Below are 12,847 nucleotides of genomic sequence, written 5' to 3' on the forward strand. Positions count from 1 at the left end.
TTTGGGAACAGAAATGCGTTTGGTAAACTTTTTGTTCTTGGGCACATTTTTGCAAAAATTTGTGCCGAGAAACAGTTTTGGAAGAGAAACAAGAAGTAAAAAAAAGTTGCTTTTTTTTTCTCGGCACAATTTTGAGAATCAGTTTTTTTTCTTCTTTTGCTTTTATTTCTTTTCTTATTTTTGTGTTGTTCTTCCCTGGGCTGGGCCGGCCGCCGGCGACTGACCATAGCCAAAGAAGAAAATGGATAGAAAGAAAAAAAAATTAAATAATTCAAAATATTATTAAAATATTATTTGGGAACAGAAATTTTGTGTAGTTACCAAACGCATTTCTGTTCTTTTCTACTCTAGGAATAGAAATTTTGGTCAGTTTATTAAACGCCTTCAAATACTCAGAAATTGTTTCCGGGCACAGAATAAAAAAAAATCATTTCTGTTCAGAAATAGTTCCCGGGTACAGAATGGTATTCATGCGCACCCTAAATGTCCTACCATATCAATGATAAGAAGACGCATGACAGAGTTACCATGACAGTGAATTTCGCAGTATACGTCTATAGCAATACTTTTTCCCTCTAATTTTGATGTGAACTTCCTTTGATAAAAGTCTGCATTTTTCACTCTGATGAATCTGTAACCTCTATTTTCCATATTTCAATTGCATTAAATGCATGAGTATTTCATGGAAAAGGACCTTTGCCATTGTTTTTGCATTAATAACTCATGGGTCCTTTATCTATGAGCGTTATGGAAAATATGAGATTCCTGTAACTTAATTACTTTTCAATCCACACATGCACAATGTTTATCCTAGAGGTTTATTTTGTGAATGACCATATTCTGGGATAGGAGAGGGTAACTTCAAGTGTGTGATCATATGGTGCTTTAGGACCACTTTCACTGAGCCTATCAGATGCACCTGCATCTAGAAAGAAAGGCTCTCGGTGTTCTCGTGCATTTGCCTTGCTGATCAGGCATACTTTTGTGAGGAACCTGACTATGCAGTTGTGAGCAAAAAGACTGCATTTGGTCAAATTACTCTGTCTCATGATTAATTCGTCTTTGATCCAGGAATTCTTGCATTTGGTCATACATACATACATACATATATACATATATATATGGCTTAAGTCCTGATATAAGGAAGGAAGTATTTACACGCACACGTGCTTTCAGAATGGGCTTTTTAGTTTAAGATTAGAATAGGTCTTTTAGGTTTGGGCCATTTCGTGGATGGGCCGAATTGGGTGATTTGGGCCGAAGGTTTATTTAGTCTTTTATTCCTAACGCGCTGGGCTTGGGTGTTTTTGTGTAATTGTTTTACTTGAATTTTAAGATATTCCGAGTTAGGCCATCACCGAAGCCACCTAGCGGTGGACCCGGGCTGACGCGCCCAGGTCGGCTCCGACCCCTGGTGGGATGTGGAGATCCGACTCGGGTCCGTTTTATATTATATTATTATTTTAATATTAAAAATATTTTTAATAAAAAAATTAAAAATTCGAAATTGGGCTTTGGAATTGCCTTTTCCTGCCCTTTCTGTGTGATTAGTGCTATGTTTGATTGCACATTGCTTAATTGCGCGTTTAATTTAACCCTGTATGTGATTGATTATGTACGTTAGGTTTATGTATTGATTGTTGCTTCTCTTAGCTTGGTTAGGATGGAACTTTGAGACCCATGATTGGTGTGAACATGTTAGGTGATGATTGAACAAAGTTAGATACCGAAAGAGCATTAGTTGGTCAATTAGTGTAATCAAGTCCTTGTACCCATTGAATCTCTGGTTCGTAGAAGTAAAATATTTCTCCCATACTTTACTTGGGTGTCTAATCGACCCACAAAAAACTGATTAGTGGCGACTCCTAGATGAAATTGATTTACATGTTAATAACTTAAACTTAAATTGCGAGTTGGTAGGGGCTTAGGAGGGCCCGAGTTAAGTCCTAGGTTTAGACTTAGCAATTCATTAGCCAAACCCGTCAGGTGGCGAGACCAGTTCGGGGAGGTCGCGATAGCACACACAAATGTTTCTCTTTTGAAGATACGGATACATTCATCAACCAGTGAGTCAACCAATGAATCAATGAATTTCGTTCATAAATCTTAGTCTTATTTTCCTCACTATCAAACCATGTTTACCATACAAACACAGAATCTCATCAAATCTCAGCATGAACATATCAACTACAAATGTTTCTCGGCCAAACTAAATCCAAAGCATACAAGCGTTAACACCCATCAGGATGGATCCAATTTCATTCAGATATTTCTCGGCCTAGTTCAACAATATTCAAACTCAAGCTGGTCGCATATAAACATTGAAAATATGTAATGAATTGAGACCTTCGGAAATATACTTTGGGGTGTGCAATTACCGATGAGGGCAAACAAAGATCAACTACAGCTTCTGTGATAGAAATAGACAAATGAAGCCAGCGAAGAAATTAAACTCAATCAAATGTAGGCTCGGATTGTTCATTAATGCTTTTTGTACGCTATAGAATGATACAAGGCTTATATCCAAGTTCAATTAAGTTGTGACCATAGAGAATGTAACGTGAGAAAGAGCGAGTTGATCTCGATTCGAAAGGAAGAAGAGCAGAGAAGAATTTAAATTCCATCGCTCTCATTGTACGTATGATTAGTGAAATTTTACTCAAAGTAAATCCTCTGGAAGAAATGGCTCTCAGAGTAACTTCTTATTTCTCAAGAAAAGTCTTTCATATTCATGTATTTATTTTTTACTCAAGAAAATACGGAATAAATCGGATTTTTTTTAATCAACGTGTGATCATACAAGTGATTCGAGAAGACGACAGTCCATCCTTTGGAAGAAAATCTTGCCCTGTTTGATGTCGTACCCTACGTTATAGGATTGTTGCGCCAACACTCCAATCATGGATTCGCCATCCATTGCGGGAGTTATCGGAAGGATGGACATGCACAAGACGTCCGACGTTAACTGGAAAAACAGGCTGTTGGTGTCCAAGCTGAGTTGTGCGCCGCCCGAGAATAGCAAGGTGACGACCGGGAATCCTTCCAAATCTCTCTCCACTCTCCCTGAGAAGCACAAGAACCGCGAATGACTCACCTTGTTCAGATGTCCCAACATCAAATTCTCGACCTCGTTTTGCAACGGAACGTACCCTTCTGCCTTCAGGTACGTGAAGGTGGTTCCCGAGTCTATAAGCACTCCTCCACCCGAAGGCCCTCTTTTGAACACCTCGGGGTCAATCTGTAGCTTCTTCTCTCTGACGCTTATACCTTGGAGTTCCACGAAGTAAAAACCCTTGTCAAGCAGCATGGTCGTAGGATCGCCTTCCATGATTGCCCCATCTCCCAAGATGAGATGACTGTCTTGATTCTGGGGGTCGTGTATGTTGCCGATGCAGTAGGAAAATTTGGAGCCTAATTGGCTAACCAGAGTTGGCACATTACCATAACCATAGCTTAGTCCTAATACCCCGCTTTCTTGCGTAGTCACAAAGTTTTTATTTACGTGGCCACATCCGAACACCTCAATGGGTAGCTTTACCGTGCCCTCGTCGGATGTCTCAAAGGTCGCTTGTTCGGAGGCGAGGTTGCCGGCTGTGGAGCTATTGTCAAGATAATACCTCTCATAAACGCAATGCTGAAGTTGAGAATCGCACTTGTTACCAGATTCGAAACATCTAATGGCACCGCAAGGAATATTGGAGTATGTGGATGATTGGGCGGGGTCGAAAAGAGGAAGAGATTGTTTGACACAATCGGTGCAGGGTAGGCACTGAAACCAAAAGAGGTCGCTTCCGGTGTCGATATGCATGAGTTGCGGGGCTGGCGGCGTACCGATGGATATATTGGCGAGGAACCCGTAGGCGCCATTGGCGGGGATAAGAGGGGCGCGAAAGTCGTCTTCATTTGGAATAGCGATTATTTTGCTCAAGGAGCGGACGCGGGCGAGCGAACTGTTAATGGCACGTTCAGCTCGCTCGGAGATGGTGGCCTTTGGATTGTAATATGGAGATCGAATAGAATCATAGTGGATGAGCTTGATGGCTAATCCCCGAGGTTTAACGGGGCTCGTCTGGGAGGAAGCGCCATTAGCCAAAATGATAATGATAATGCAGATAATAAGGAAAAAGAAATAAGACGATGTCATTGTAGTAGCCATCAGCATAATAATCTCGTTTTCTTGGAATGAGTTTTGATGTGCACTTTCCTTCTCTTATATAATGGTACTTCTTGGTGTCGCAATTAATCCATGTATTTTGTTTGTGGCGAAATTTTGGATACGGCCACATTAATTGCCTTATATATTCTCAATTGCAGAAATATGAAATTATCTCCCTAATTAAGCTATATAAAATCTTCGTAGCTCAGTGAGAAAATTTAGAAAGTTGATCTCCTTTTTTCTCTAATTTATTTTTTTTCTTATTCTCAGAGTTGGCCTATTCTAATCGATCTATTCCCCATTTAATCTCCATCAAATAAGCTATTGATCTAATTGTTTTTCTCTCCAGATTGCTCCTAATTAGCAAATACGCACACGACACATTTCAAAGGTTAACCAAAATCAAGTTCAGAATTCTTCTCGCTTTTCATCTTTTTTGTATATTTTGCTTCATTATTGATACGTGCGATTCTTTTTTCTTTTAACGAGTTTTGTTTTATATATATATATATATATCTAACAATTCTCTTGTTCAATTGGATGGCTTGATGAGTAAAGTGTACAGAACTTGGTCTAGCACTCTTTCTTTTGATGCCATTAGTCGTTACAAAGCTTCAGGTTTCTTATTTGTTGGTGATGATGATCTGCGAATCGCAGACTCTTTTGTCTCTGATTTTATGCTTTGTTTAGCTTCAAGTTTTGTGGTTTATTCTGCACAAACAGATTGGATCTTTGGTAGCTGGCAGATTTTCCATGACAGAATGGATCATTTGTTTTTTTTTTGCGATATTTGTACTCGATCCTCGATTTGATGTTTCCTTGTTAGGATGGATGCCTTCGACAAAAAATTTACCTTCATTCCCGTGTTAAAAAGCCAAGCTCCATCGGTGAAATTTGATTGTCTTTGGTGGGTTTACGGGGGAGATATGCTTTCCGATACGAACTTTTGTCGGATTAAAGTACTAAATAGTTTTGAAAAAGAAGAAGAAAAAAAAGTACTAATTAGTTTTGGGTTACCAATCTTCAATTGAGCTACTTACATATATTATTTTTTAGTTTATCAGATTTTGTTATCATTTGCCATATTTATTTGTCTTTTTAACAAATGTCTCAAAATTCATTTACTCTTATATGAACTTACCGCGGGTGAATTCCTTAAAAAATCCCAAACTTTAGATCAAATCCCAAATCTGGCACGAACTTTTTTGTATCTCGGAAAAAATCTTAAACTTTAGGTCTAGTCCCAAATCTGCCATGAATTTTATTTTATGCAACAAAAAATCAGAAAATTTCAATTTATTATTAAAAATATACCCCTGTGATCTAGTCTCAACTGGACATGGCACTTCCACGTCAATAACAAATCCACATCAGCAAAGTAATGGGGCGATAGGTACAGACTGATGCCGCATTTCCACTTCAATAACAAATCAAATCAAATAAAAATTGTTGAAATTCTCCAAAATGAAACCATTCTAGGATATCAAAGTTAGGGACGATAACAAATCCACCCCAAAAAACTTTTTTAATTTAAAAAAATCTAATTTTTAGGTCCAGTCTAAATTTGCTTCAAACTTTTCTTTGTCTAAAACAAAGCCCAATTACTTTGTTGATATGGATTTGTTATTGACGTGGAAGTGCCACATCAAGTTTGGACTGGATACAAGGTATATTTTTTTTAAAATAAATTGAATTTTGGTGAATTTTTTTACACAAAACAAAATTCGGGGCAGATTTGGGACTGGACTTAAAGTTTGGGATTTTTTCTGAAACAAAAAAAGTTCGGTGCGGATTTGGGACTAGACCTAAAGTGTAGGTTTTTTTCTTAGACAAAAAAAAGTTCAGGGCATATTTGGGACTTAACCTAAAATTGAGGGTTTTTTAGGGAATTAGGCCAACTTACCGCTATTTAGTTGTGTGACTTACCAGTTTTTCTCCCATTGGATCACCGTCAAGCTTTCTTTCCTAAACAAACTAATGACAAAAATGAAAAATGTTGCTTAAATTGATGCTATGTTTTTTCCCCCTTTTTGGACCGTAAATACCGATGCTACCTTATCAGATGTCGTATAAGGAGATGGGAATAGTAGCAAAACCAAAGAACAAGAAGGAGATAGACCCATCTTTTCTCTCGCATGATCTTCTTGTTACTCTCGCGCTGTAACAATTCTCCTCTCTTTACTTTGGAACAAGAACATTTGAAATGTCAAAAGTTGTGTATGATACTCACTTTAATGCCAAAAGTTTTGCCAGTTCACTTAAGTGTCAAAAAACGATCACTTAAGTGCCATCGGTAAGAAATTCCGGCTAAATTAATTACGTGACTTTTATAATTAAAATTTTAATCTGAATTGACCTTCTTTTTTTTTTTTTTTTTTGGAAAAATCAGTGCATGTGACATTTCCATACGTATATTTTTTCCTCCTCTACCTCCACGTCCACCCTCCTTCTGAAGTCCAAATTCTACCTTCCCTCTCCTGTTTCCATGGAACCTTTGCCCTCCGCAATCACTCTCCGACCCTTCGAGCTCTCCAACGCTGGTGACTTCCTCTCGTGGGCCGGCGACGACAGAGTCACCCGCTACCTCCGCTAGGCCTCCGTCGCCTCCGTGGAGGCTGCCGAGTCGTATCTCCGGGCCGTCGCCATTCCCCACCTGTGGCGTCCCTCCATCTACATCAGCGACCGCTCCATGAGGTACGTCTCCGTCAAGCTTGGGTCCGGCGAAGAGTGGTGCCGCGCCCGCGTCGGCTCCGTCGTCGGGGCCGAGTTCTGGGGGCGGGGGTTTGCGACAGCCGCACTGAGGATGGCCGCCCGCCGCGTGTTCGACAAAATGCCTAAGTTCTTCCTGTCTGCACATTCTCTCTGCGAGCGTCCATTTCCAGATGGGAACCCAACACACTCCTCCTTCCTTCTTCCTCCTTCTTCCTTCATCCTCTTCTTCTTCATGTTCAGAGAGCCTCTCTGCTTTCCCACAAAATGAGAGGCGTTCACCACCACAATCACCACAACAACATCAACAATCACAACAACAACAGCATCGACACTGTAAACACCGCCGCAACTACGATCGTCGCCGCTGAGGCTCACGCCCAGCCGGTCGCCGTTCAGGTACGTCTCTGCCGAGCTGTACCCCGCGCGCTTGTTTGCGGACGCGTATGTCCCGCGGGCGTGGGTTGATTTGGGTCTTGCGTATTTTTCTCTTTGATTTTTGAGCTCGAGGTTGGTGTGGGAGGAGGAGTCGAGACATGATTTGTGCATTTCTACGTATTCACGGCCTTGCGTTTGTCTATTTAAATTTGCGTTTTCTCCTTGATTCTGAGCTTTCGGTTGGCGTCGAGCGCCTTATCACGTGAATCGAGTCATTAGGTGTGCCTTGATTGTCTTGTTTTGTGAGATTTTTTTGGACGAGCTGTGGTTAGAGATTTCACGTCTGTTTAGATTGGAGCTACGAAGTCGTGAATCGGGAAAGTAAATGGAGGCAGTGTTGTGATTCATCAACACCAAAGGCAGAGGCATTCTTCTTCCTTAGGTCCTGTTTTGTCGCCGAGAAGATTGATCTAGATTTGTAAAGAGACAAAAGGGTCATATGGTCAGGCCGATCTTCTATAGGTTGGATCCTTCTGATTGCGAAAGCAAACTGGCAAAACAGGGGATTATTTAGCCAAACATGAGGACAGGTTTGGGAAAGATACTGAGAGGGTCATGAAATGCAGGAAATCTGTTGAGGATTTGGCTAATTTGGTCGGGTGGCACTTCTCAAAAGGGTACCACTACTTCCTCCCTCTTTAAGTTTGACGGAGTAGGTTGGATACACCTTTTCCTATGCTAGGGGTTTTCTAATTATTTCAGTGTTGAAATTTGCATATACAGTGGCTCCTTTTGAAGTTATCTCCTTGTACTGAAGATTATAATGATTCTCTATCACTACTATACAACCTAATCATGTACAGATTGATGGTAATGTAAATATGACAAGTATATTGACGTAGCAATAAGCTGCAGTTGAATTTTCATTATAAATTTATTTCATGTCTCTTGCTTAAACTTGAAACTAACTAGTTTTCTGTTCTTGGTACAGTGAGACCTTTTCCTTTTCTTTTTTCTAAGCTGATGCAATGGAACTTGCAGGGTTGAATCAAAGCTCATTCGGACAATCGTTGAAGAAGTCTCAAGAAAATTAAATGGCTCCTCTTTGAATGTTGCAACTCACCCGGTTGGCATAGATGACACCCTTAGATGGAATTAATCCAATTCTTGGAATTGGTCTAGACGATGTTCGTATGATTGACTTCTATGGAATTGGAGGCATAGGCAAATCCACTGTTGCCGAGGCCATTTAAAATTAATGTTGGATCGGATTTCCTTTTCCAAGTAATTTTCGAGAACTACTCTGAATGTTGTTGACTGTCCCTGATGCCAAATTGATTCCCTAGGTTCAACCAAATTTTGACGATCAGTGCTCCAACAAGAGCAAAAAATATAGCCACAAAGCGACAGACAAATTTATATGTATGCAAAAACACTAGTAATGGAGCTACGGAGCAGGAAAAAAAAACCAATACCTGAATGCTACTATCATGGCATCCGCAACACAGTTTTCCTTGCATAAGAGACAAGCACTTAACGTATTTGTTTTGATTCAATAATTTTGAACCCCCGTTTTATGAATGAACCTGATAGAGAAAAATGAAAAGAAAAATTACAAGCCAGGATGACGGATCGAGAGTGAGGCGACATTAATGTTATATTTGTGCTGCTGCGTGCCTGGCACTGAAATGATCACTTTTTAAATATGGCTGGTACTGAAGTGATCGCTTTTTAATAACGACTAGCACCGAAGTGATCACTTTAAAATAAAATTGGCACTCAAACGATCACTAATTATAACTTTTAGACGACGTCATTTAGGGGCTATATGCTGACTGGGCATGCCGACGAGTCGCGTAGGACTGAGAAATTAATAAAATATGGCCACGTCAGATTTTCGGCGACCCAAACCGGAGTTGGCACTTAAGTGATCTGAAAAAAATTTTTTGACACTAAAGTGAGCGCCGTCCACAATTTTTGGCACTTCTACTGTCGTTCTCTCCTTTACTTTCATGATTTGTTATGGCACTCTGTTAATAATTGAAGCAGGATTGGGATGTTCTTATTTTGATCAAAGCTTTTCACTTCCATCTTATTTGTATTATTTGCTTTGTTAAAATTATGTCTTGATTTTGAGCAAGAAAAGGAAAGTTTCATAATTTAAGTAAGTTTCCTAATTGAAAAAGGTTTCCTAGTTGGAGAAGGTTTCCTAAAAAGAGGTTTCCTAATTTAAATACAATTCTCACCTATTAATATGAAGGGGATGTTATTTGTGAAGATCATCAAAGAGGAGTTTCTACTAGTGAATTACACTCTGAAGATATCTGAGTATTTGTAGCGATTAAGTCTTGTGGTAAGATTTGTATATAATTCTTTCGTGAGATTGAGAGATTATTTCGTGAGGAATTGAGGCTAAACACTGCCTTAGTTATTGGGTGTAATTGGGACTTGAAAAACACTTAGAGCATTTAAGTGACTTGAGTGTTGTTGTAATCTCCGTTGTATCACTTGATCTATAGTGGAATTCGTTGCTGCTCTCCCCGTGAACGTAGGTCACTACGACTGAACCACGTAAATCTGTTGTCTAATTTATTTTCATGTTATGTCTATTTTATTGTTCGATCGCTTGGCTTCTGTAACAATTAGTATCAGAGCTTGGCTTGGCTGAGTTGAAGCAAATCGATGGCAACTGAATAAGGAAAAGTGAAAATCGATACATTTGATAGGAATGATTTTGGTTTTTAGAAGATGCAGATTGAGGATCATCTATATCAAATGAAACTGCACTTGCCCCTATCTGGGGAGAAGCAAAAAATGATGAAGCAAGCTGATTGGGAATTGCTGAATAGACGAGCTTTGGGTGTCATTCGGCTGACGTTGGCATGTAACGTCGCGTTTAACATCGTGAAAGAGAAGATCATTGCGGGTTTGATGGAAGCCCTGTCGGACATGTACAAGAAGCCCTCTGCGACCAACAAGGTCTATTTGGTACGATGTCTGTTTAACTTGAAGATGAGCGAATGTGCATCAGTTGCTGATCATATCAATGAATTCAATGTGATCGTTAGTCAATTGAATTCAGTTGACATTGACATTGAAGATGAGGTATGTATTTTGATTCTATTATCCTCATTGCTTGATTGTTGGAATATTACTGTTACTGCTGTTAGTAATTCCTCTGGGTCAACAAGTTTGACATTTGATGGGGTTCGAGATTTAATTCTAAGTGAGGACATCCGTAGAAGAGAATACGGTGAACATGTATATGCTGCTTTAATAAGCGAAAATAGAGGAAGAACTGGTACATATTTTAGCAGAAGTGGTATAAATATGAATATACGAAGTCAGTTGAGGACTGGTGGTGCTGTCTATTGGAGTTGTGGCAAGAGGGGGTAACTTAGAAGAGATCGCCTTAAGTTGAAGAACGAGAAGGGTAAAGGAATTAGAGTTGACTCTGCAGATGATGTTGCAGCTATAACATATAGTAATTCGGATAGTACTGATTATGTCTTGTCTGTCATTGATGATTCATCATTTGATGGATGGATTATGGATTCTGGTTGTTCTTTTCACATTATACCAAACATAAACTGGTTTACTACTTATCAGTGCACGGATAATAGTAAAGTGCAGTTGGGGAACAATTCTAAATGTGATATTATAGGAGTTGGTAATGTTAGAATCATAATGTATGATAGTATTGTGTGGACATTGACTGGGGTGAGGCATGTTCTAGAGTTGAAGAAAAATATGATTTCCTTGAGTGCCCTGGATTCAGCTGGGTGTCGGTATTATTTAGAATGTGGAGTTCTGAAAATTATTCGAGGTGCCTTGATGATAATGAGAGGAATCAAGCACAATGGCCTGTATGAGCTTCAAGGTGAAACAGCGACAGAATTCGCTGCGGAAACGTCAGATGCATCTGTTTGAGAGTCTGAATTGTGGCATATGCATTTGGGGCACATTAGCGAGAGAAGCCTGAAGGTTTTAAGTGAAAGAAATTTGCTATGTGGTTATGTGGCTAATGAACTGAATGTATGTAGGTGCTGTGACTTAGATTAACGGCGGAAAGTGTAGTTTAGTACGGCTACTAGAAAAACCACAAATATTGCAAAATTAATTCACTTAGATGTTCGCAGGTTGTGGCGGTTTCCTTCGAGGAAGAGTGCCAGATTTATGCTAATAGTTGTTGATGACTACTCGAGAAAGACTTGGTTGTTTGTGCTTAGGCATAAGTGTGATACTGTTGTTAGGAGCAATCAGTTGAAAGTTTTGATCGAAAAGGAGACTGGTAATACGATCAAGCAGGTGCGGACTGACAATAGCATGGAGTTTTGCTCGGAGCTGTTAAACAAATTCTGCATGAAGGAAGACATAGTGAGACACCGCATTAGTGCTAGTGAATCACAACATGTTGCGGAGTTGATGAGCAGAACATTACTGGAGACTGCCCATAAAATGCTCTCTAATACTGGTATGGCTAAGAGATTCCTGGCGGATGCGCTTAGTATGGAGAGCGACTTGAAGAATAGATCCCCATTGACTGCGATAGGCTGTTGAACTCCCAAAGAAGTGGGGTCAGGTAACGTTACTGATTATTCTATTTTTAGAATATTTGGTTGCCCATGTTATGTTCGAGTGAGTGATGGTAAGCTCGATGGAGGGGCAAGAAAGTGCATGTTCCAAGGTTATGCACAAGGTGAGCGGGATTATCGGTTGTGGTGCTCGAAATTAAATTTATTTGTTATCAGTAAAGAAGTTACATTTGACGAGTCTCCAGTACTTCTAGCTAGGAGTGATTATGGCAGTGCTCATATGGATCTGAACATTGTTCAGCTTGAGGTGGAGTTGCAACCAGAAACTCCTGACGTAGCACGTACTAACAGAGAAATTGACATAGATGGTGCTTGTAGCGAGGTGAAGCCTATTGAGCCAATAGTTGTTGTAACTGCTGATATTGACATTGTGCGTATTCGATCTCCTGACAGATATGGATGCAATGATGGTTTTGTTTTATCTGCGGTTGAGAAAGTTATGTCGGAAAATCCTTGTGGAGTGGTTAAAGGTGCAAGTAAAGTTGGTATTTTGATGAGGTCCGTGGTTATAGTGAAGTTCAAGCGTAGCTTGGACTTGAAAGACGTCTGTGGTAGTTGAGCCCATTGAGGCAATGGGAGAGTAGTAACGAAATTTGGATTCTATCAAAGCGATTATGACTTGGCTCAAACGTCGAGCCAATGTGGAGATTGTTAAAAATATATCTTGATTTTGAGCCCAAAAAAGAAAGTTTCCTAATTTAAGTAGGTTTCCTAATTGAATGATTTTCTAGTTGGAGAAGGTTTCAAAGGTTTCCTAATTTGGATCAAATTCTTGCCTATAAATAAGAAGGGGATGTTAGTTGTGAAGATCATCAAAGAGGAGCTTCTGCTAGTGAATTACACGCTGTAGATATCCGAGTGTTTGTAGCGATTAAGACTTGTAGTAAGATTTATGTATAATTCATTCGTGAGATTGAAAGATTATTTCGTGAGGAATTGAGGCTAAACATTGCTTGAGTTATTGGGTGTAATTGGGGCTTGGGAAACACTTAGAGCGTTTAAGTGACTC

General features: G+C 39.7%; 1 protein-coding gene and 1 long non-coding RNA gene across 3 annotated transcripts; one reads left to right on the top strand and one right to left on the bottom strand.

The window, feature by feature from the left end:
- Positions 1-2,708: 2,708 nt before the first annotated feature.
- On the bottom strand, positions 2,709-4,159 carry LOC115677290 (aspartic proteinase CDR1-like). Its single transcript, XM_030600417.2, has one exon. The coding sequence runs from the start codon at positions 4,154-4,156 to the stop codon at positions 2,795-2,797; it is 1,362 nt and encodes a 453-aa protein (XP_030456277.2). The 5' UTR covers positions 4,157-4,159; the 3' UTR covers positions 2,709-2,794.
- A 2,439-nt stretch (positions 4,160-6,598) lies between these two features.
- Positions 6,599-8,544, top strand: LOC130140695 (uncharacterized). 2 transcript variants are annotated; one of them, XR_008818670.1, is made up of 2 exons: positions 6,599-7,920; positions 8,235-8,544. It is a non-coding gene; the product is annotated as an uncharacterized LOC130140695 (long non-coding RNA). The 2 variants fall into 2 exon arrangements; XR_008818669.1 differs by having other exon boundaries at positions 8,285-8,544.
- The last annotated feature ends 4,303 nt before the right edge of the window (positions 8,545-12,847 follow it).

Source organism: Syzygium oleosum, unplaced genomic scaffold, assembly GCF_021117445.2.
Source record: "Syzygium oleosum isolate NSW1041296 unplaced genomic scaffold, Sole_v2.1 Sole_v2.21, whole genome shotgun sequence".
In the NCBI taxonomy this organism is placed as follows: domain Eukaryota; kingdom Viridiplantae; phylum Streptophyta; class Magnoliopsida; order Myrtales; family Myrtaceae; genus Syzygium; species Syzygium oleosum.